Genomic DNA, 22,072 nt, shown 5'->3' with positions numbered 1-22,072 from the left:
GGTGACCGCCTTGGGTCTCTGGTTTATGAAGTTCGATAGCTGGGAGTGGGTGTGTCCACATAAAGTATTTGAGGATCTTTCCTGAGCCACTTTCCTGATTTCACCTGGAAGAGGGTCCTTCACTTAGCCTAGGTGGCTTCTAGTTTCTGCAATTTGACAGATGGCGGAGCTATGCAATTGAGATGGGGCATCCTAGGAGAGATTAGGAAATCTCACTATTTCCGGTAACAACGTTTCTTTACTTCCCACGGAAACTAAGAGGGAGGTGGCAATACTGAGGCTTGCACTGAGACTCAGCGCTCCCCCCTCGTCCCTAAGCGCTCTGCATATACCAGTGTACTGCATTCACATAATAAGGTGTTGCACCACCTGGACGAGAAGCTCAGGGGGTAGGTGCTGAACTTCTTCTTCGTATCCTAGCGGCTTTCAGAAAGCGGCTGCTCCCTCTCCGGACCAGTCTCAACCCGCCACACACCTCGGAATTTCCGGCCCGCCCACCCCTCTGCACCCGCCTCTCCCTAAGAGCGCCCGGCTCCGCCCCTATTACAACCGCAGCCTTCGAGCCTGGGGTAATTGACGGGGACTAGGGTAATTGACGGGCACGTTTTCCAATCACAACGCCGAACGACCGCATCATTACCAATTAGGTCGTAGCAGAGGCGGGTGCCGAAGCGGAAACGGTGGGGGGCGTGACCAGGAAGTGAGAGCGGAGCCTGAGAAGGAGCGGCCGAGCCCAGGTGGTGTCAACGTGACGGGGCATCTTGGTTCCCCAGTTTTCTCCCGTTCCCGTCCCTGGGTCAGGGGTCCCTTCGCTGCTGGGAGCCAGGGTCTCCACTTGCTCTCTTTATTTTTATTTTATTTTATTTTTATTTTTTTCACTTGCTCTCTTTAATGGGCAAGGCTGTGGGTCTACATATGTAAGCATTTGAGGACCTTTTATGAGCCACCTTCCCGGTTTCGCTTACACCTTCCAGGTGTGGCCTGGCAGAGGGCCCTTGTCTTAGCCTGGGGTGGGGGTGGTGAAGTTGTTTAAAATCCTTCTTGAGTCTGTGCGTGGTTGAAGTCACGGACGCGGAAAGGGAGGCGAGGCACGGGGATTGCGAAGTTCGCGGGCTCCGCCCCTCTGTGGCGGAGTTGGAGACCTCCCCTTGCGGACCGAGGTGGTGGACGGTGGAGCTGCCCAGGGAGCTAGGTGGCTGTGGTTAGGGAACTAGGAATAAAGTAGGTATTGAGGGCGAAGGGACGGTGGAAGAAACTCTTGTTAGGTGGAGGTCATGGTAGTTGTGGGAGACCTCTGTAGAGCTGGGGGCTTTGGGGTGGGGCGCGGTCCCTAAATCCCCTCCCCACCTGCGGGCGGTCAACTTTTTGCCTTCTTTCTCCTCAAGCTGGAGGAAAATACCTGACCATGTGGAATCCCAGTGCCGGTAGGTATTTGGGGGTGCTCTCTTCTCCATCCCAACCCCTTTTCAAATGGGCCCCACAACAGGAAGTTTCTGTGTTTTTCTTTTTTTTTTTTTTTTTTTGATTTCTTTATTGATTAAGGTGTCACATATTTGTCCTCATCCCCCCATTCCCATCCCACCCCTCTCCCCACGCATGCCCCAATCCCCTGTTGAACTTAACCGTTGGATAGGCTTATATGCATGCATACAGGTCCTTTGGTTGAACTCTCCCCCTCCCCCCACCCTCCCCCTACCCTCCCCTATCCTCCCTCTGAGGCCCAATAGTCCGATCGATGCCTCCTTGCTTCTGGTTCTGTTCTTGTTCCTCAGTCCATGCTGTTCCTCATTTCCTCTAGATGAACGAGATCAAATGTCACCAGATATATACTAATAAGAACTGAATGTGAGACGAGCAATAATATTTATGCTGACAGGCAAATGAATCAATCTGTAGCGAGCTTCCCCCTGGACCAACAGTTCTTTCGAGACCCAATTTCGATGTCCAGTAGTTCCTTATGTGTACATGTCAGCACTGACCCCTCAGCTCTGGATGGTGGACAAATGGTGGCAATGGAGGTCTGACTCCCTCTGGTTTGGTCTCGGCCGATCCCAGGGGCAGGAAGTTTCTGTGTTTTTCTTCCACCTCTCCCCTCATCTGCAAAGGCCAAGTCCCTAGTCTATGGCTGACCCCATGCCCTTGTCTTTCCTTCGAGTTCACAATCTCCCTCTCTTCCCAGCGGGAGAGGGACATTACCTTTTATCTCTTCTACGTGGATTTTTCCCTTACCTTCTGTTCTCCTTCCTCACTTTTCCATTTCCCCTTTAAGTATTTTTTATTTTTTAACTTATTTAAGGTATTACATATGTGTTCTTATACCCTCATTACCCCCCCCCTCCCAAACCTCCCACTCATGCCTTCACCCCCCTGGTGTCTGTGTCCATTGGTTATGCTTATATGCATGCATAAGAGTCCTTTGGTTGATCTCTCCCCATTACCACCACCCTCCCCTGCCTTCCCTCTGAGGTTTGATGGTCTGATGGATGCTTCTCTGTCTCTGGATCTGTTTTTGTTCATCAGTTTATGTTGTTCATTATATTCCATAAGTGAGTGAGATCATGTGATATTTCCCTTTAAGTATTGAGTGAGAAACTGAATCCCTGCCTTTTTGTTGTTTGTTGTCAGAGGCCCTGGGTAATCCTAATCTTAATTTCTTTTTTGCTTCTTCCTTCAGGGCAGCCAGGGCCAAATCCATATCCCCCTAATGTCGGGTACCCTGGAGGTTCCAATCCTGCCCATCCACCGCCTGTCAATCCTGCCTTTCCTCCGCCCCCCTTTCCTCCTCCCCCTGGCCCCTTTCCCACTCCCCCAGGAGCTCCCCAGGGAAATCCAGCTTACCCCCCAGTCGGGCCCCCTTATCCTGTGCCACCACCAGCTTATCCAGGATACCCACCACCAGGCCCCTATCCCCCTCCATATCCACCACCTGCCCCTGGCATGCCTCCTTTTAATCCCTTGGCTCCTGGCATGGTAGCACCAGGAATGGAGACTGAGAAGAAGATGCGGAAGAAAATGAAGAAAGCTCAAAAAAAGTCGCAGGCGCACCATAAGCATGGCAAGGTCAGTGCCCTCTGGAGCTTAGCTAGGCAGGGGTGCCCCCTCAGAGAGACTAGGCAAGCAGGGGGTGACCCAGGGGGATTCACAGTCAGAGGACATGGGGCAGTGATTGTGTTGCTCTGGTGATGGTTCTTCCTTTTTATAAAGGATTCCCACTGGGAAGAATCTGATAATCTTGAAAAGAAATATTAAGCTAATTGGGCTTTCTACAGGTGAGGGGCTAGGCTGAGCCTTAGATGGATCTCAGAATCAAAAGCCTTTCTTGTCTGCTTTTCTCTCTCCCAGAATTTTTGAACCCCTCCCTTACTCCCAGATGCAGGTTTTAATTGTACATACCCACTGAGGTGGTCAAATTTTTTTTTTAATCCTCACACGAGGATATGCTTATTGTTTTGAGAGGGGTGGTGGTGAGAGAGAGTATTGCCTTCCATACATGCCCCGACCGAGGAATCAAACCCGCAACCTTTTCCGTATACGGGACAACGCTCCAACCAGTTGAGCACACCCGCCAGGGCAGTAGGGTCAGTCTTTTGACAAAACAGTCTTATATTATATTTAATAAATAATAATCTGGCCCTAGTTCCTTTCTCTCCTTCAGGGTGTTGTGTTAATTACATAGACCTTTTTGCCCTGCCCACCCAGTGGGGAAATTGAGGACTAGTGGTTCTCAGCCTCAAAACCTAAGTTTCATACTCAGCCCCAAGGCTAAGTAAGTATCCTCATTCTAGACTCTAGAGGAGTGTTAATTAGCAAGGGTAAAAGTAGTTCTCTGGACAACTCTGTAAGGATCGAATCAACCTGGATCTTGAGGAGGCCTTAATTAACTTTTTACTGCTTAGTATTTATTTCCTTATGGCTTTGGGCACTAATTCCTGCTTCTGGATTTTTTGTAGAAGTCTGAGGAGAAGGAAAGGTGAGATTTAATGGGGGAAAAATTACCCTGGAGAGTCTCCAAAATTGTTTGTTTTTTTTAAAAGAAAAATCTTTTAGCCCTAGCCAGTTTGGCTCAGTGGATTGAGTGTCAGCCCTCAGACTGAAGGATCATGGGTTTGATTCCAGTCTAAGGCACATATCTCAGATGCAGGTTTGATTCCCAGCCCTGGTTGGGGCAGCCAATTGATGTGTCTCTCTCACATAGATGTTTCTCTCTCTGTCTCTCCTGCTCCCTTCCACTCTCTCTAAAACTCAATGGGAAAATATCTTTGGATGAGGACTAACAAAACAAAAAAAATCTTTTAGCCTGGCCAGTATTGCTCAGTGGTTGGGCATCGATCTATGAACCAGAAGGTCATGGTTTGATTCCCCACCAGGGGGCCTAGGCCCATGCCTGGGTTGTGGGCTCAATCCCCACTTTGGCCATGCAATCAATTATTCTCTTATTATTGATGCTTCTATCTCTCTCTGAAATCAATACTGTGTGTGTGTGTGTGTGTGTGTGTGTGTGTGTATACTTTTTTGTTAATTCTCAACTGAGGATATTTTTCCATTTTTAAAGAGAATGGGAGGAGGAGAAAGAGAAACATCGATGTAAGAGAGAGATATCGATTGGTTGCTTCTCACACATGCCCTGACCAGGGCATATTGGGATGATGCTCTAACCAACTGAGTTACCCGGCCAGGGTTTAAAAATGCTTTCAATGACAGTTGTTGATGGGAGTATGTGTGTAAAGTACCTCGACTAAGGAGTCTCCCAACTTTCTATCCCACCTTCACTTTCTCCCAATTAGGAAAAAGTAGAGATATAAATGCACACACAGCTGTTGTTTATATTCACTTTCTTAAGTTCATAGCCTCTAGGAACTTTCCATGCAGCTAATCAATGAGCATTTATAAGGAAGCAGTTATTCCTTAGCTTGTGCCTATAATTTATTCCTTACATTGGCCTTGGTAAAGAAGGTTGGGAAACTTGCTCTGTATGAAGTATGTTAAATTCTGTACAGTGAATTAGGATGGTTTAATCCATTCCTATAGCCTCACCGCTTAAGGAAATCCTTGCTTTTGTGATTTAAGGGACAATCTGGTTTAAAACTCCTGACCTTCTTAGGTACCTGGGTGGAAGGGTAGAGAATCAACGAATGTCCCATGAAGTGGTCAAATGTCATTTGGATTGGATGCTATCTCCTTTCCCCTTTCCCCTTGCAGCACTCCTCCTCCTCCTCTTCCAGCAGTGACTCTGACTGAATACAGGGTCTGGACCCTACCGTCAAGTCTCTCCAGTTCTGCTCTCCCATCAAGCTTCAATGCCATCTTGCACTGGGGAAAATTAGCCATTGTGTCCCTCGACCCCTGTACCCCAATCTGAGCCTCACTCTTGCTGTTCAGCCTTAACTGCTTAGGGGAAATGGGAAAAGAATTGCCATGAGCCGAAACCGGTTTGGCTCAGTGGATAGAGCGTCGGCCTGCGGACTGAAAGATCCCAGGTTCGATTCCAGTCAAGGGCACATCCCTAGTAGTGGATGTGCAGGAAGCAGCTGATCGATGTTTCTTTCTCATCGATGTTTCTAACTCTCTATCCCTCTCCCTTCCTCTCTGTAAAAAAATCAATAACATATATTTAAAAAAAATAAAAAGCTTTAAAAAAAAAAGAATTGCCATGGGTTAGCAAAGGCCGTCTTCACAGTGCTTGGATAGAGCTTTTAGCTGATGAGTTTTAAGGAGAACTATTTTTTAAGTCAGTGAAACCTTTGAGCTAAATGTTGAAGATAAGTCCAAGATCTAGAAAATGTGGTTTTTAACTTTCTTTTGTAATATTTGTAGTTGGGGAGGTGTTGTGGAGACTTAATTGTGGGAGAAAAACAAACTACTTTTTTTTTTTTTTTTTTTTAAATTGTGGCATGCTTGGCCAATTTAATGGAAAATACATTTCCCCGAAGACCTGTAATTGATTGCACTAACTGCAAGACTGCTGGGAAGTGGAGTCCATTTGTTGATGAGTCCTGGTGGCCATTTTGGAATCTAATCTCTATTCTTTAGTTCAGTATGCTATTTCAGGTCCTCCCCACATTCTCCAACTCTCAGTCTAAATAAAGCTGTTTGTCCTGGTCTCTGTACACCTGTGTCATTACCTTGGTTGGGCCTAGTACATTCTACTACTTTTGGTGCCCTTCCACAGACTTTAAAGTGTATCAGTTTGCCCTAGCTGGTTTGGCTCAGTGGATAGAGTTCCGGCCTATGGACTGAAGGGTCCTTGGTTCGATTCTGGTTAAGGGCACATGCCAGGTTTCGGACTTGATCCCCAGTTGGCAGGAAGCTTCCAATCAGTGATTCTCTCTCATTGATGTTTCTATCTCTCCTACCTTCCTTTCTGAAATCAATAAAAATATATTAAAAACAAAATAAAGTGTATCAGTTTTATAGTAAGGAGCCAGAGCATTAGTGAGCAAGAGACCATACTGTCTCTATGTTTCTTAAGTGGGAGGAACCTTCAAAATTGGTTCAGGCTTAGTGGAATGAATATTTATGTTGTCTTTTTAATGAATGGGTATAGGTCTTTGGCATAAGTTTTCATATCTGCTACAGAGGTTCTCAGCCCTGGTTGTCCATTACCTATCAGAGAGTAATTAAGGATTTTGCCCCAAATCTATTGAATACGACTCTTTAAGGATGGGATTCTATAAATCAGTATTTTAAAGAAACTGTTTGATTCTGATACACAGCTAGAATTGAGGGCCACTGGTTCACTCTGTGCAATGCATAGTACTACACATCAGGTTCTCAAAGATCTGTTGAGTAGAGGAAAAAGACATCTAAGATAATCTATATATATAAAAGCCCAGCGACCAGAACAGCGGAATGAGGTGTGCAGCAGCAAATCAGCCTGATCCGGGCCCCTATTAGGCCCCTAACACCCCGATGGTGGCAGGGCTGGCCAGCCAACTGCCCTCAGCCTCTCCTCTAGCCAGCCCAGCCCCCCATCAGCCTCCTCACCCCACCTGGGGGCAGCCAGCCAACCGCCCGTGGCCCATACCCAACCCCTGCTCCGCTGCCCGCCTGGCCGGATCCCAAGCGTGCACGAATTGGTTCACCAGGCCTCTAGTTCATTAAGAAAGACAGATGCTACAAAATGCCAGAGGGGAATAAACCTAGAAATAATTGGGAAGGGAAGGAGGAATCAAGAATGACTTCACAGATCAGAAGGATACGATGTGAGAGAGACTAGATAGGCCATTGCTGGCTTTGAAGATGGGATGGGGCCAACAGCAAAGGAATGCTGGCAGCAAAGAAATGCAAAACCGGAAAAGGCAGGGAAACATTCTATTCTAGTCTCCAGAAGGAACCAACCTTTCTAACACTTTGATTTTATTCCCGTAACACTCATTTCAGACTTCTAACTTCCAGAATTGTAAGTAAATAAATTTTGGTGGTGTAAGCCACAAAATGTGTGGTAATATGTGTACAGTAGCAATAGGAAACTAATATATTTACTGTAAAATAAAAAAAGTGATTATGATTAAAAAAAAAGATGACTTCACAGGAAAAGTGACATTTCAACTTTTCAAATACCTCTTGCGCCTTCAGTGTGAAAAATATAAGTGGAAAAAATGAGATTTACCAGGTGGATGGCAGAGAGGAGCTGGGGAGGGAATGTGCTTAGGTACATATTCAGAAAGCTCCATAGTATATTTGGGAATCAGATATCCGAGAATGATTTTCTGGAAAATTGTTTATTGAGAAAATATTGTATTCTGGGCTAAGCTAAAAAGGTACATAAGAGTCCCTGCCCTTTATAACCTGCAAGATCTAATGGAGCTGACAGACATGTGAGTATGTGAATAGGTTATAGTACAGTAAAAATGACCACAATAGACACGGATCAAACAGTCGGGGAGCAAAGGAAGGAGTAACAGGGCCACTGGAAAAATGATCTAGGTCTGGGCTGGGCCTCAGGATGATAGGAGTTTGTCAGTTGGTGAGTAATATCAACTAACACAGTACTTATTACTAGTATATGGCACACACTGAGTGCTTTACATTTATAACGTGTGATCTTCACAGCGACTCTTAAGTAATATTCCCATTTTGTAGATGAAGAAAATTTGTCAGTATTCAAAATCAAGCAGAGTGGCTCGAGTCTGTGCTCTTAACCCAATGGCAAAAGAAATAGCTTTACAGTCGAAACCGGTTTGGCACAGAGTGTCGGCCAGCGGACTCAAGGGTCCCAGGTTCGATTCCGGTCAAGGGCATGTACCTTGGTTGCGGGCATATCCCCAGTGGGGTGTGTGCAAGAGGCAGCTGATCAATGTTTCTAACTCTCTATCCCTCTCTCTTCCTCTCTGTAAAAAATCAATAAAATATATTAAAAAAATAAAAGAAATAGCTTTACAGAGGCATAGAGTTGTAAAAAGGTATAGGATGAAAATTCAGGAGTTCCTGAGCCTGAGTTCCCATTCAAGAGCCTGAAATGGGGGAGGTAGGGCTAGAGAAGGGAGTGGACTTGAGAGATGTTTCTGAGGTATGGTCCACAGAGCTTGAGGATTGACTGAGGGGTTTGAAGAACAGGGAAGGAGTGTTTTTAGTTGGTTGTATTACATCTATTACTTGTCCCTGGGGCAGGTTATCCTATATAATAAAAGCCTAATATGCAAATGGACTGAGTGGCAGAACGACCGGTTGCTATGACATGCACTGACCACCAGGGGGCAGACACTCAATGCAGGAGCTCTCCCCAGCCTTCAGGCCCCAGGCCAGCCAAGGCGGGTGCCAGCGGGGAGCCCTCCCGAACACTCCCCTAGTCGTCCCACAGATCGGCCCTGATTGCCAGCCAGCCAGGCCTAGGGAATTTTGTGAATCAGGCCTCTAGTCTGAAATAAATGCCTGAGGTCTTCCTATATTTTAGAGCTAGCTTCTAATTTTATTAGGAAATCCTACGCCAAGACCTGCTTTTCAAGTGTCTTGGATTTGGGGACCATTCAAATGTTTCTTTACATTCACTCTCTATTTTCATTTATTCATCAGTTCTTTTTTGAGGAGAAGGGAGATGTAGTCACAGGAGGATGAAGGGAAATATGTTGACACAAAAATCAGAAATAAGAACAGACAATTAGAGGGGGAAATACAAAGAAATGAGAAAATCTACTGATTTTCTCCACTTCCTTTCTTTTAATCCTCACTTGATATATTTTTATTGATTTCAGAGAGAGAGAAATATCGATGTGAGAGAGGAATATTATATCTACCATATGTGCCCCGACCAGGGATTGAACCTGCAACCTAGGTATGCACTCTGACTGGGAATCGAACCTGTAACCTTTTGGTGTATGAAACAATGCTCCAACCAAATGAGCCACCCAGCCAGGGCTGATTTTCTTCTAGTTGTGGAGAACACATCTCCCCTTCCTGGCCCTTCTAGGCCATATACAGATCACCTTGCTGTTGTTGTTTTGTTACTTTCGTTTCTCAAAAATTTATTAACTTCTTAAGAGCTGAAATAATACAGATACTTGGGAGAAAATTGTAACCTTTTTTTTTAAAAAAAAAATATTTTGATTTTTTGCAGAGAGGAAGAGAGAGGGATAGAGAGTCAGAAACATCGATAAGAGAGAAACATCGACCAGCTGCCTCCTGCACACCCCCCACTGGGGATATGCCCACAACCAAGGTACATGCCCTTGACCGGAATCGAACCTGGGACCCTCCAGTCCGCAGGCCGACGCTCTATCCACTGAGCCAAACCGGTTTCGGCGAAAATTGTAACCTTTTTAATAGGATGTTTAATAAAAAGTAAAGTTCTCTCATCTCAGATTCTCAGCTTCCTCACTAAAAGTAACCAGGACTACCAGATTCTTTTGTAAACTTCCAGAGCTATTCTGAATAGTTAACCCTTTGCACTCGCTTGCTTTTTTCTCGATTCCTTTATTCTAATGCTAACCGTGTCAAGTCACACTCAACATCCGAGTGCAAAAGGTTAAGTCCCCACCCCAACCCCACCATTTTTATTTCCACTTCATATTGTTTGTATTGCCCCTCTCCCAGCTTATATCACACTAAAGGCCCAGTGCATGAATTTGTGCATGGATGGGGTTCCCCAGCCTGGCTGGTGATCGGGGCAATTGGGGCCTTCTCGCTCAAATTGGAGCCGGCCAGCTGAGGGGAGGGACCACGGGAGGTTGGCTGTGGGAGCACACTGACCACCACAGGGCAGCTTTTGCATTGAGCATCTGCCCTCTTGTGGTCAGTATGCGTCATAGCAACCAGTCATTCTGTCGTTTGTTCACTTTGGCTTTATATATATACTAGCGATCCCGTTGCAGGAAAAATCCTGCAATAGGAAATCCTGCTGCACTCTACCCCGCCTCAGCCCCGCCCTTGTCAACCGCCCCGCCTTCTCAGCCAGCCTGCCTGCGTTTCCCTTTGTCCCCGCCTCCGCCCCGCCCTTGTCACCCGCCCCGCCTTCTCGGCCAGCCCGCGTGAGTTTCCCTTCGCCCCCGGCCCCGCCTCCGCTCCGCCCTTGTCGCCCGCCTCGCCTTCTCCTCCAGCCCGCCTGCGTTTCCCTTCGCCCCCGGCCCTGACTTCTCTCCTCCCTTCTCCTCCCACCCCCTGCGGCTTGCTTGCTTCTTCGAAGCTTTACTCCCTTCTGCAGCTCTTGGCTTCTTTCCATGCTGTCTTGATATGCAAATTAGCCGCCATCTTTGTTGGGGTAATTTGCATACTCATCCTGATTGGTTGGTGGGCGTGGCTTGGCTGGGGGCATGGCTTATGTGTAGCGAAGGTGCGGTCAATTTGCATATTTGTCTATTATTAGATTAGACTAGAGGCCCCTTGCAGGAAGATTCCTGCAATAGCGCTTCCTGCTACGGTCTCTGCTGCCCCGCCTGCTTCCCTCCCTTCTCCGCAGCCCCGCTGGCTTCTCTCCCTTCTCCCCACCCCACCTGCTTCCCTTCCTTCTCTGCTGCCCCGCTTGCTTGCTTCTCCGCAGCTTCGCTCCCTTCTGCAGCACTTGGCTTCTTTCTACACTGTCTTCAGTCTTCGCTCTGGCCTGGATATGCAAATTAACCGCCATATTGGTTGGGTTAATTTGCATACTCGCCCTGATTGGCTGGTGTGCGTGGCTTGTGCGTGTAGCGAAGGTACGGTCAATTTGCATGTTTCTCTTTTATTAGAGAGGATATAAATGGGAGCATAGTACTGGCCCTTTTTTGAACCTAACATTTTCTCATTTAATTATCTATCTTGGAGTTGATTCCATTTCTGTGTCTATGTATATGTGTGTATATTTTATGTAGATAACATTGATTGTTTTAACAGCATTCAATTTATTCAACCACTCTTTTATTGCTGGAATTTTTTATTGTTTCTAGTCTTACTATACACTTAACTGCTGCAGTGAACATTTTGGTACATATATCTTTGCCAGAGATTCAAAATTGGATGCCCATGGCTATATCTGACTATGAGACTCTTTTTTTTTTTTTTTGAGGGACCACTCTGTGTTAAATATCAGACATTTTCAACAAAGGCTCAGATTTCAAGCTGGAAACTAGCTTGTGGGCCCACATTTCTAAAGACAGAAATATGGCCCTGAGTAGTGGTCATTCCTTATAGATGGGTCCTATACTTTCCAGTCTTCTCATTGCCTTTTCAACTTCTTGTGACCTTTTTTTTTTTTTTTTTAGGCCAGCTTCTCCCAATTATATTACTTGGCTGGCTCCTGAGAACATTTGGTTTGTGCCCTCTGTTTTGTACATCAGTTTAAGACTCTCAAGATGATGATTCTCAAATGTTTTTATCATATGCCCTTACCACCCTGTGTCCATGCCATTCTTCTCTTACTAGAAACTATAGCAAGATTTCCACACATTTGAGAATGGGAAAGGATAGGAAATCCTTGAGATCTAAAATACAAATTGACACTTCAGCTTTGGGATGAATCTTTAGTTTGCTGCCTTTGGAATCATCTCCCTATATCAGGTTGCTTTGTGGCCCTAAGGCAAGTTCATTTCCTTGACTAGCTTGGTTCCCCTTCTGAGAAGAATTTGGTGATTCATGAAATTATTAGCTATTATGATTAGGTGCATCCCATCTTTCTCTTTCAAAGCTGGTTACAATAGTAGGCCAGCCCCAATAATAGCCATGTTACTGTTAGTAGAGGATGATATCATTTTATCAATTTTTAAAAATATGTATTTTATTGATTTTTTACAGAGAGGAAGGGAGAGGAATAGAGAGTTAGAAATATCAATGAGAGAGAAACATCAATCAGCTGCCTCCTGCACACCTCCCTACTGGGGATGTGCCCGCAACCAAGGTACATGCCCTTGACTGGAATCTAACCTGGGACCCTTCAGTCTGCAGACCTACGTTCTATCCACTGAGCCAAACCAGTCAGGGCCATTTTATCAATTTTTAATTTTATCTGTTTTGTCCCATACGTTAGAATTTGATGGCTAGCCACTCAATGTCACCCTGGCTCTTAGAACCCCTGGGTTATAAATGATCCAATTGTAAAGTCTTGAGATTAATTTGACCTTTAGCCCAGGCCTCACAGTAAGCCTGCTCCTTATTTTGCCTTTTTCTAGGTGTCTTAACATTGTCCTACTTTGTTTCCTCTCTTTCAATATTTGGTCTGCCTCTTGCCTTTGTGTGGGGAAGCATGAGACTTGGAAAGTTTGTAAGGAGGACATTCTGAGAAAATGGAAGTATTTGGAAGGCCACCTACCCTGTTTATCGGAATTCCGACTTAGGGGAGATTTAGGGGAGTATTGAAGGCAGTGCCCCTAATTATTCCTTGACCTTTCCTGTGCACGTTCAGACCCCTGGGTGTTTACTGGAATCCATATGCCTAATCTTTGGGTGCCCTTGCTTAGAGGACACTGCAAACATATGTGTCCTCCTGTAGGGAACAGTTATAGGGTTAAGCCTCGGACTGACCTGCTGGCAAAGTCGCAAACAAGTCCCAGCTTAGAGGGCACAGTCCTCTAAGCATAATTAAGCTTGATCTTGTGACTGCTCCCTAGATCTTTCCTGGGTAGTTAATGGGCTGTTGGAGGGCAGCAAGCGCTGCCAAAACAAGTGAAACTTACAAGAACATTGTAAATTACCTTGTTTGCCCCTGACTATAAATAAAGCATCAGCTTTGCAGTCTGGATCTGTTCTGTGGCCTCAGCCAGGCACAGAAGATTCACCTAGACCCAGCTTATTCTCTTGTCTGTCTTTTTCTTCATCCTTCACCAGCCCTCCCTCAGACTCGCCGAACCCGTGGCTGTGCTGGCGCGGCTCATCCTCCCAAGATTACTCACCCTACTGATTGTATCTAAAGATAAATTTTATCTCAAACTGCAATGAAATCCAAACAGGCAGGCAATCGAGGCTGCCTGGTTCCTTTAGCCAGGCTGTCCCTTAGCCCTGTCTTCCACAGCAACTGTTATGTCGGAGTAATCATTCATCCATCGTTCAGGATCTGATGGCCAGCCCTGACAAGGTGGTGCCCGATGTGAAGACCAAGGAATGCAATGAGACGTGCGGAACCCTTGAAAACCAAGAGGAAGGAAACGAAAGTAACTGCGAAGTAAGTCATTGGAGTCCGGTTGGGATTTCTAAGTTCGAGGGAAATGTTTTTCAGCTAAGGTTTCACAATAGGACAGCAACTGTCCACCAAATAACAGATCTCTTCATTACTTAAAAAGTTATTTTAAAAAAAGTAGAAGTGAGATTTTTCATCACATACAAGAAATTTAAAAAGTTATTAAAAGCAAATGGTGTCTCATTTATAGAAGAACAGTTAAAGAGCCTGTTGCAAATTGTTATAATTTGTAGTCCTTGTTTCCCTAATGCTGGAACATTAGACCTTGATCTCTGGGAACAAGTAGGTAGGAATTTAAAGAGAAATCAGGCCCAGGGAAAATGAGTGCCCTTGTCATCTTTAACTATGTGGGCTCTTGTTCGAGCTGCACTATGCCCACTTCATATTGAGGATCAAAAGCCTACAGAACGCCCTGACCGGTTTGGCTCAGTGGATAGAGCATCGGCCTGCGGACTGAAAGGTCCCAGGTTCGATTCCGGTCAAGGGCATGTACCTTGGTTGCGGGCACATCCCCAGTAGGGGGTGTGCAGGAGGCAGCTGATCGATGTTTCTCTCTCATCGATGTTTCTAACTCTCTATCTCTCTCCCTTCCTCTCTCTGTAAAATCAATAAAATATATTAAAAAAAAAAAAAAGCCTACAGACCACAAGGATTTATCACTGCCCCCTCCTCCTGAAGTAGAGCCTGTCAAACCTGTAATACCTAAGACCCCACTGTCAGAGGAACCTTTCCGGATCCTCCATCTCTGGTGTGGGAAGGCTCATCAACTAGATCCTCAGTGATGGGATCATGTGTCAGGCAACCTATGTTAGAAGGAGAGCTTTTGGCTTGCCCAGTTATGCAAGATCAGCAAGGTAATTGGATACGTGAACCACTCTCCTTTAATACCTTTAAAGAAATAAGGAAAAGTATTAGAGAAAATGGGACTAACAGTCCATTTACAAAAGGACTCCTTAATGCCTTGTCCGAAAATTACCATATGACGCCTTGGGACTGGCAGGTTTGGCCAAAACAACTCCGGATGCCAGTCAATATTTATGATGGAGAGCAGAATATGATGAGATCTGTGAACAACAGGCTGTTTGTTAGTGTTCTCTGGAGACCTCACCTGGGAGCCCTCTGGGCCCCATTTGGGCTGTGAGTCCCAGGCACTTTTAAAAATCATCTGAAAGATCCATGAAAAGAACTCTGATTTATTAAGTCTTGTCTTAATAATTTATTAAGTTATGCACACCTGTAAATATCATATGTGAGTGTCTGTTGATTGTTGCTTTATGTCTTTGTTGTTTTGTTTAATTTATTTAAAGATGGGGCATATTTCACTTTGCTAGGGGCCCCAGCTACTTGTGGCAGGCTGAACACATGGCAGGGATTGCAGGAACTTCCCAGCAGCTGCCAAAAATTCTTAATCTTGGGGATCCTTCTTGCTCTCGCTCTCAAGGCATCAGCCACTAGAAACTCTTAGTTAGTAGAAGTTCTTGTCTATCTGTAATGTAACTTGGTTACTGATTGATGTTCTTTGCTTTCTTATCTTTGAGGGACTTAGTTTGAAGATTGTAAGGCTAATATCCCAGTCCACCCTTTTATGAGTACTCATCTATTTACTATAGGGTTTTTTTCTGTTTCTGTTTTTAAGATCTCTTCTTATATGTAAGATTTCATGTTGTTAGTCTACTCAGAAAGAAAATATATGGGAAATAATCATTTAAACCTCCCAAGTCTTTTTCCTAAGATAATTAGACCTGTAGAAGTATCCTCCAGCAGGCTGCAGAAATAGCAGTGTGGGGGCCACTCCCATTTTTGTAAAAAAAAAAAAAAAAAAAAATATTACTTTAACATTAAAGCCACTGAGTTATCCCTGTTACAAAATTTGCCAAGAAAATGCCTTGGGTAATAATAATTGGCTTTAAAATCTCAAAGTTGTTAAGGCAAAATAAATATAACTAAAATGAAGGGTATATGATAAAGCTTTTTCAGTGGTAATTATATATGCCTAAACATAGTTTTCTGAAGTCTTTGGTAACTTAAAACTTTGAAGTTTGCTGGATTAAATAGTAAAAAGTATTAAATATCAAAGTATTTTGAAATATTAATCTGAATTTGCCTCATATGGAGAATCTAGAGGATGGGTTTGAATCTGTTAATAAGTCTTGTTTTTTTATTTGAAATATCTATTAAAATGTGAATGTATTGCTAATCTCAGGAATGTTAATTACTTATATGTCACCTAAAAATAAAGTTTTTTCAGGGTTAAGAATTCTAACTAATTGGAAAGAAGGTATGTTTTTGGTGTAATAGAAGGATGAGGCATGGAGATGGATTTTGAAGGAGAAAGAAAGTGGTTTCTAGAGCTGGTTATTTCTGAAAGTTGTAAGGTTTCTGAAGAAAGGTTTGTGAAAGTGTAGAAAGGTTTGTGAAAGTTATAGAATGTTTATAAAGAGAAATGTTGAAAGGAAATTGTATAAATGACACAGACCAGTAAGCCAGGACAAGTAGAATAGGAAAATTGAGATGGTTAAACAGTAATTTGGAGCCATCTAGTAAATCCTACCTTCCCTAAAACAAGGGTATAAGAGTAAATTATTTTCATTTTGTCTCCCTAACCAGAGGGTAAATAGCTTATATCAATGTACTCAGGGAGACAGATAGCAGAAATCTAATTAGTGTCATTTGCTGACCTCACCCAAGTACAAATGAAATTAGAAAATAAACCTGCCTTAACCGGTTTGGCTCCGTGGATAGAGCGTCAGCCTGCGGACTGAAAGGTCCCAGGTTCGATTCCGGTCAAGGGCATGTACCTTGGTTGTGGGCACATCCCCAGTGGGAGGCGTGCAGGAGGCAGCTGATCGATGTTTCTCTCCCATCGATGTTTCTAATTCTCCATCCCTCTCCCTTCCTCTCTGTAAAAAATAAATAAAATATATATTAAAAAAAGAAAATAAACCTTATTTTGGTTAGTCCTTTTCTAGTCTGTTAAAGGGAAAAAATCTGTCCTGTTGTTTTTTTTTAACCAGGAAGCAAAAGTTCTATAAATTATTGAAATAGTTATATGCTATATTAATCAGGTATATATATGTTTTAAAAGGCCATCTTTAACCATGGGAACTGAAGTTTGCTAGCCTATGTTTGTGTCTAATAAACTTTGAAATATGATCTTTTGGCAAAATAAATTTGACAATCCTTCCAGGGTTTGAATTTTAAGCCCTACCTGTTCCTCCAGTATTTGGCAATTCTTAATAAGTGGCAATACATTTCTTTGCATGAATTCAATAAGACCTGTTTCCAATTGTAGCTATATTAACCAAGATAAACTGAAAATGGGCCTGCTTATAGCAGCCAAGTCTTAATCGCTTTTTGCAGAACTTGGTCCATCCTGCATTCTACAGGAATTCCTTACAATCCACAAGGGCAGGCCATCATTGAACGTGCCCATGTTACCCTGAAGGGTATGCTAGTAAAACAAAAAAAAGGGGGAATATGGGACTCAAGGGTCCTGCTATACTACTATCTAAAGCAATCTTTACCCTTATTTTTTTTTAAATCTGAATGATCATTTTCAAACCTCAATAACCCCACCTTAGAAACCACTAATCTTGTGGCAAGATGTGGACACTAAAACTGGATGAGACGCAATGAATTATTAACATGGGGGAGGGATATGCGTGTATTTCTACCCCCACAGGGCTGCTGTGGATTCCAGCTTGATGGATCAAACCCTGCCATGGCATTGCATGGGACAAATACTCTTCCAGAAACGAAGAATTCTGTCTTGGGGACTTCGCAGAAACGAATGTCCCGCCGGGCCCCCGCAGCCCCCGAAATATCCTGGGGAATGATTAAGAAGCTGATGATAGAAGCTGAGCAACTGTTGGAGCGTACTTGCTTTCCACGCACGCCAGATAACCTCTTTCTTGCTATGACTGCTTTGATTCATCTCAACTCTTGTGCGGTATGGTTTAGTATTCTTATTTGGCTTTGGGCACCAGCATTAGCCACGATGTATTGGGTCCATGTTATAGACTCACCTTTCTTTAGATCCCTCACTGGAGAGACACCCCTTTCCCTGTCTCTAACAATTTGACCTCCTTCTCAGGAGGCGTGGACTTGCCACCTATAGGCAGTCTTGAAAATGGGACACATTGGACCCCAGTGCCCCCTAATACTACTTTCCACTCTAACCTGTTATCCCTTTGTGTTACTACTTCCTCTATACCCCAATATTGTTTAAAGGCTAATAATCAGATCTGGTTACATACTATCCCCAAGGAAGGACAAGCAAGGGCCCAGTTTATCTTTCTCTCAGCAGGAAGTCTAGCCAAGGGCAAGCATACCTGTGCTACAGCTCCAACCCTGCCTCCACATAAGCAAAATAAGTAAGATCACTCCCTGGAGGCCTTCCACTGGGAAGTCTGCCGAGGGCACCGGGCTCCTTATCGGCTGGGAGACCATTGAATTGTAGACTGGGGCCCACATGGCCAACTGCAAGCTAATCATACTAATATTTTAGTCTACCGTACCTCCAATGGCACTTCTGTGGGATCAGCTAGGACCCCCCCTTGCATCGACAGGAAGAGGTTTGGTTCCCCTCGCCCTCAACTACAAGATTTTCTGGTTCAGGAAACCTTATGGAGATTAGGACATGTTCTCCATCCACTGAATTTATGGGACGGGGATTATCAACAGAAGTCCAATAATTATACTATGACCTTTTAAAAATATCATTCAGATAGTAGTTTGGTGTGTACCACACATCCTTATGTATTTCTCATGGATCCCAGCTTACAAATTACTTACAATAATTATTTTCTAGTACAGGTAGGAGAAGGGGCCTACTATACATCCCGTATTACCAATCAAAATGCCACCCTATTGAATATAAACACTATTATAATGTTGAGGAGACAGGCTGAGGTCTTAATACCCATTAACCTCACTAGGGAGTGGCAAGGATCATTATCCATTGAAATTTTAGAAAGCATTAAGTCATTTGAGGCCTAAAAGATTTTTGGGGTTGCTCATTACAGCCATCATCTTGGCTATTGTTATTCTTATTACTGCCAGCATAGCCATGGTGGCCCTTGCTGAGTCTGTGCAGACCGCCACGTTTGTAGACAGTATGGCCAAGAAAGTAACTAAGGAATTTACTATGCAGCAGCACATAAATAAAAATTTTTTGGCTAGGTTACAGGCTGTAGAAGCAGCCATTGAATATTTGGGGGAAAGACAGGACACTTTAGCGTACAAATACTTAATTGCAATTGGGGACATAAGCACATATGTGTAACCCCCTTAAAATGGAACAGCAGTCACAATCAGTGGGTTGACGCTAAGAGCATTTGTGGGGAGTATTTCATGACAATCTTACTGAAGAAGTGAATGCTTTACAAAAACAAATCAAAGACTCCTTACTTGCTATTAATGAGCACAAACAGCAAACTACTGCATGGAATGCAGTCAAAGAGCATTTAAACTGGATAGACCCTACCACCTGGTTTCCTGGAATCAATTGGCACCTGATCGGAATAAATATTGCCATCATTGTAATTCTTTTTGTTTTCCTTATAGTCTATAGAAGCGCAACTCAACAGTGAACAAGCCTCGTAGAACCCAACATTCCCAGGCAACAAGTTCACCGCAGCCCTGTCTTCTATACCTAGCAAAACAAAAAAGGGGGAGATCTGGGGAAGCATGAGACTTGGTTGGAAAGTTGTAAGGAGGACATTCTGAGAAAAGGGAAGTGTGCGGAAAGCCGCCTGCTCTGTTTATCGGAATTCTGACTTAGGGGAGTGTCGAAAACGGCGCCCCTAATTATTCCTTGACCTTTCCAGACAAGTTTGTGCACGTGCAGACCCCCAGGTGTTTACTGGAATCCTTCTGCCTAATCTTTGGGTGCCCTTGCCTAGAGGACAATGCAAACAAATGTGTCTTCCCAAGATTACTCACCCTACTGATTGTATCTAAAAGATAAACTTTATATCAAACTACAATAAAAGCCTAACGAGGCAGGCAATCGAGGCTGCCTGGTTCCTTTAGCCAGGCCGTCCCTTAGCCCTCTTTTTCACAGCAACTGTTGTGTCAGAGTAATCATTCATCCGTCGTAATCATTCATCAGGGTCTGCTGGCCAGCCCCAGCACCTTTGCCAAAAAAATTTCTTTTATTTCTGTTTTTCTTTTACACTTCTTTAATTTTATTTCACTTTGATCCTAATGTCCACTCCCTCGTTTTGGGGGTGGGGGTGGTAGTGGAGTGGGTGGGAGGAAAGACATTGGAGTCCTCAAGCCTTATTTCCATTTCAGGAAACTATCCCTTTTTAGATGACTCTACTGAATTGGGGTTGCCCAATAAAACTTGACTAGTATTAAGGCCAGAAGGTATTAAACCAACACCCAAAGGAATTGAACAAGGTTCAGTAATAACCCTTGTATGTGATATCTCTTTCATTTCTCCTTATTTTGTCTTATTCCCTTTCAGGGCTTCTGTTTTTAAGTTTTTTGTTTTTAAAAAATATATTTTTATTGATTTCAGAGAGGAAGGGAGAGGGAAAGAGAGATAGAAACATCAATGATGAGAGAGAATCATTGATCGGCTGCCTCCTACATACCCCTGGGGATTGAGCCTGCAACCTGGGCATGTGCCCTTGACCAGAATTGAACCTGGGACCCCTGAGTCTGCAGGCCGATTGAGCCAAACCAGCTAGGGCTAAAAAAAAGTTTTAATGTGGAAATTAACAAGAGTAGAGAAAGCAGTTTAATGGACTCCTATATATAATTTCCCTTCAGTAATTATCAATGTTTAGCCAATTTTGTTCCATTCCACATCATATTTTCCCCAATTTTTATTAATGAAAATTATTTTTTAAAAGTTTTAACAGCTTGCCCTAACCAGCTTGGCTCAGTGGATAGATCATCGTCCTGAGGACTGAAGGGTCCCAGGTTCGATTCTGGTCAAGGGCATGTACCTTGGTTTCGGGCACATCCCCAGTAGAGGGTGTGCAGGAGGCAGCTGATAGATGTTTCTCTCTCATTGATGTTTCTAACTCTCTATTTCTCTCTTTTCCTCTGTGTAAAAAATCAATAAAATATATTTTAAAAAAAAAGTTTAAACAGCTTGGCCAGCATGCTCAAGTGGTTAAGCATCAACCTATGAACCAGGAGGTCACAGTTCGATTCCTGGTCAGGGTACATGCCCGAGTTGTGGGCCCAATCCTCAGTTGGGGCATGCAGGAGGCAGCCGATCAATGATTCTCTCTCATGATTGATGTTTCTAGCTCTCTTTCCCTCTTCCTTCTCTGAAATCAATAAAAAAATAAAAATGAAAAAGTTTAAACAGTACAACGATCACCCATAAACCTACCACCTACAGTCAACAATTGCTAACATTTTACTGTATTTGCTTTATTGATATACTATGTGAAGCATTGAAAACCTGTTGCATCCATCATGACTCTTCACCCTTAAATATTTCACCATGCACCTCTTAAGTAGTATTTCTCCTACATAACCACAGTTCCATTATTGCACTTAAGTTAACAATACTTCCTTATATTAGCAAATATTCAGTTCATGTTTGAATTTCCTCAATTGCCTCCAAAATATCCTAGATAGGAATTTTTTAAAAAACCAGAATTCAAGCCGAAACCGGTTTGGCTCAGTGGATAAAGCGTCGGCCTGCGTACTCAAGGGTCCCAGGTTTGATTTCGGTCAGGGGCATGTACCTTGGTTGCGGGCACATCCCCAGTAGGGGGTGTGCAAGAGGCAGCTGATCGATGTTTCTAACTCTCTATCCCTCTCTCTTCCTCTCTGTAAAAAATCAATAAAATATATTTTAAAAAATGGCAATATTTAATATTAAAAAAACAGAATTCAAATAAGACTACACATTACATTAGACTATTATTGCCTTTAAAATTTTTCATTCTTCTCCCCTTCTCTTGCTCCTCCTTTGTTCTATTGCATTGCCTTTTTGAAGAGACCAGGCTAGTTGTCTTATAGAATGTCACACATTCTGGATTGGCTGGTTGCCTCTTTATAGTGTGATATGTTGGTTTTTTTAAATATATTTTTATTGATTTCAGAGAGGAAGGGAAAGGGAGAGAGAGATGGAAACATCAATGATGAGAGAGAATCATTGATCGGCTGCTGCCTGCACATCCCTCACTGGGGATTGAGCCTGCAACCTGGGCATGTGCCCTTGACCAGAATCGAACCCGGGACCCTTCAGTTCGCAGGCTGATGCTCTATCCACTAAGCCAAACCAGCTAGGGCTAGTGTGATATGTTTAACCTGTTTCTTTAGCCCATGTAAATATCTTATAAATTGGAAGTTAGGTTTAAAGGCTTGATGAGATTAAGATTAAACATTGAGAAAAATGCTTAATAGACCAAATAATGTCAAAATTGTCCTATTATTAGTGATGCAATGTTTGATCACTTGGGTAAGATGTTGACTATCAATTCCTTTTTAAAAAAGTTTTTTTATTGATTTCGGAGAGAGGGA

General features: G+C 43.6%; 1 protein-coding gene across 16 annotated transcripts; it reads left to right on the top strand.

Moving 5' to 3' along the window:
• The first annotated feature begins 678 nt into the window (after window positions 1-678).
• PRR13 (proline rich 13) lies at window positions 679-19,637 on the top strand. Of its 16 annotated transcripts, none has more exons than XM_054719034.1 (6): window positions 679-737; window positions 1,386-1,424; window positions 2,975-3,060; window positions 13,451-13,561; window positions 17,259-17,525; window positions 19,142-19,637. In XM_054719034.1, the coding sequence occupies exons 2-6, from the start codon at window positions 1,406-1,408 to the stop codon at window positions 19,178-19,180; spliced, it is 522 nt and encodes a 173-aa protein (XP_054575009.1). In that variant the 5' UTR covers window positions 679-737; window positions 1,386-1,405; the 3' UTR covers window positions 19,181-19,637. The 16 variants fall into 16 exon arrangements, with proteins under 16 accessions (XP_054575009.1, XP_054575000.1, XP_054575010.1 ...); XM_054719025.1 differs by having other exon boundaries at window positions 2,675-3,060; XM_054719035.1 differs by lacking the exon at window positions 679-737 and adding an exon at window positions 750-796.
• Window positions 19,638-22,072: the final 2,435 nt, after the last annotated feature.

This window comes from Eptesicus fuscus, chromosome 7, assembly GCF_027574615.1.
Source record: "Eptesicus fuscus isolate TK198812 chromosome 7, DD_ASM_mEF_20220401, whole genome shotgun sequence".
Lineage (NCBI taxonomy): Eukaryota > Metazoa > Chordata > Mammalia > Chiroptera > Vespertilionidae > Eptesicus > Eptesicus fuscus.
This window is presented reverse-complemented; position numbering and strand designations above follow the sequence as displayed.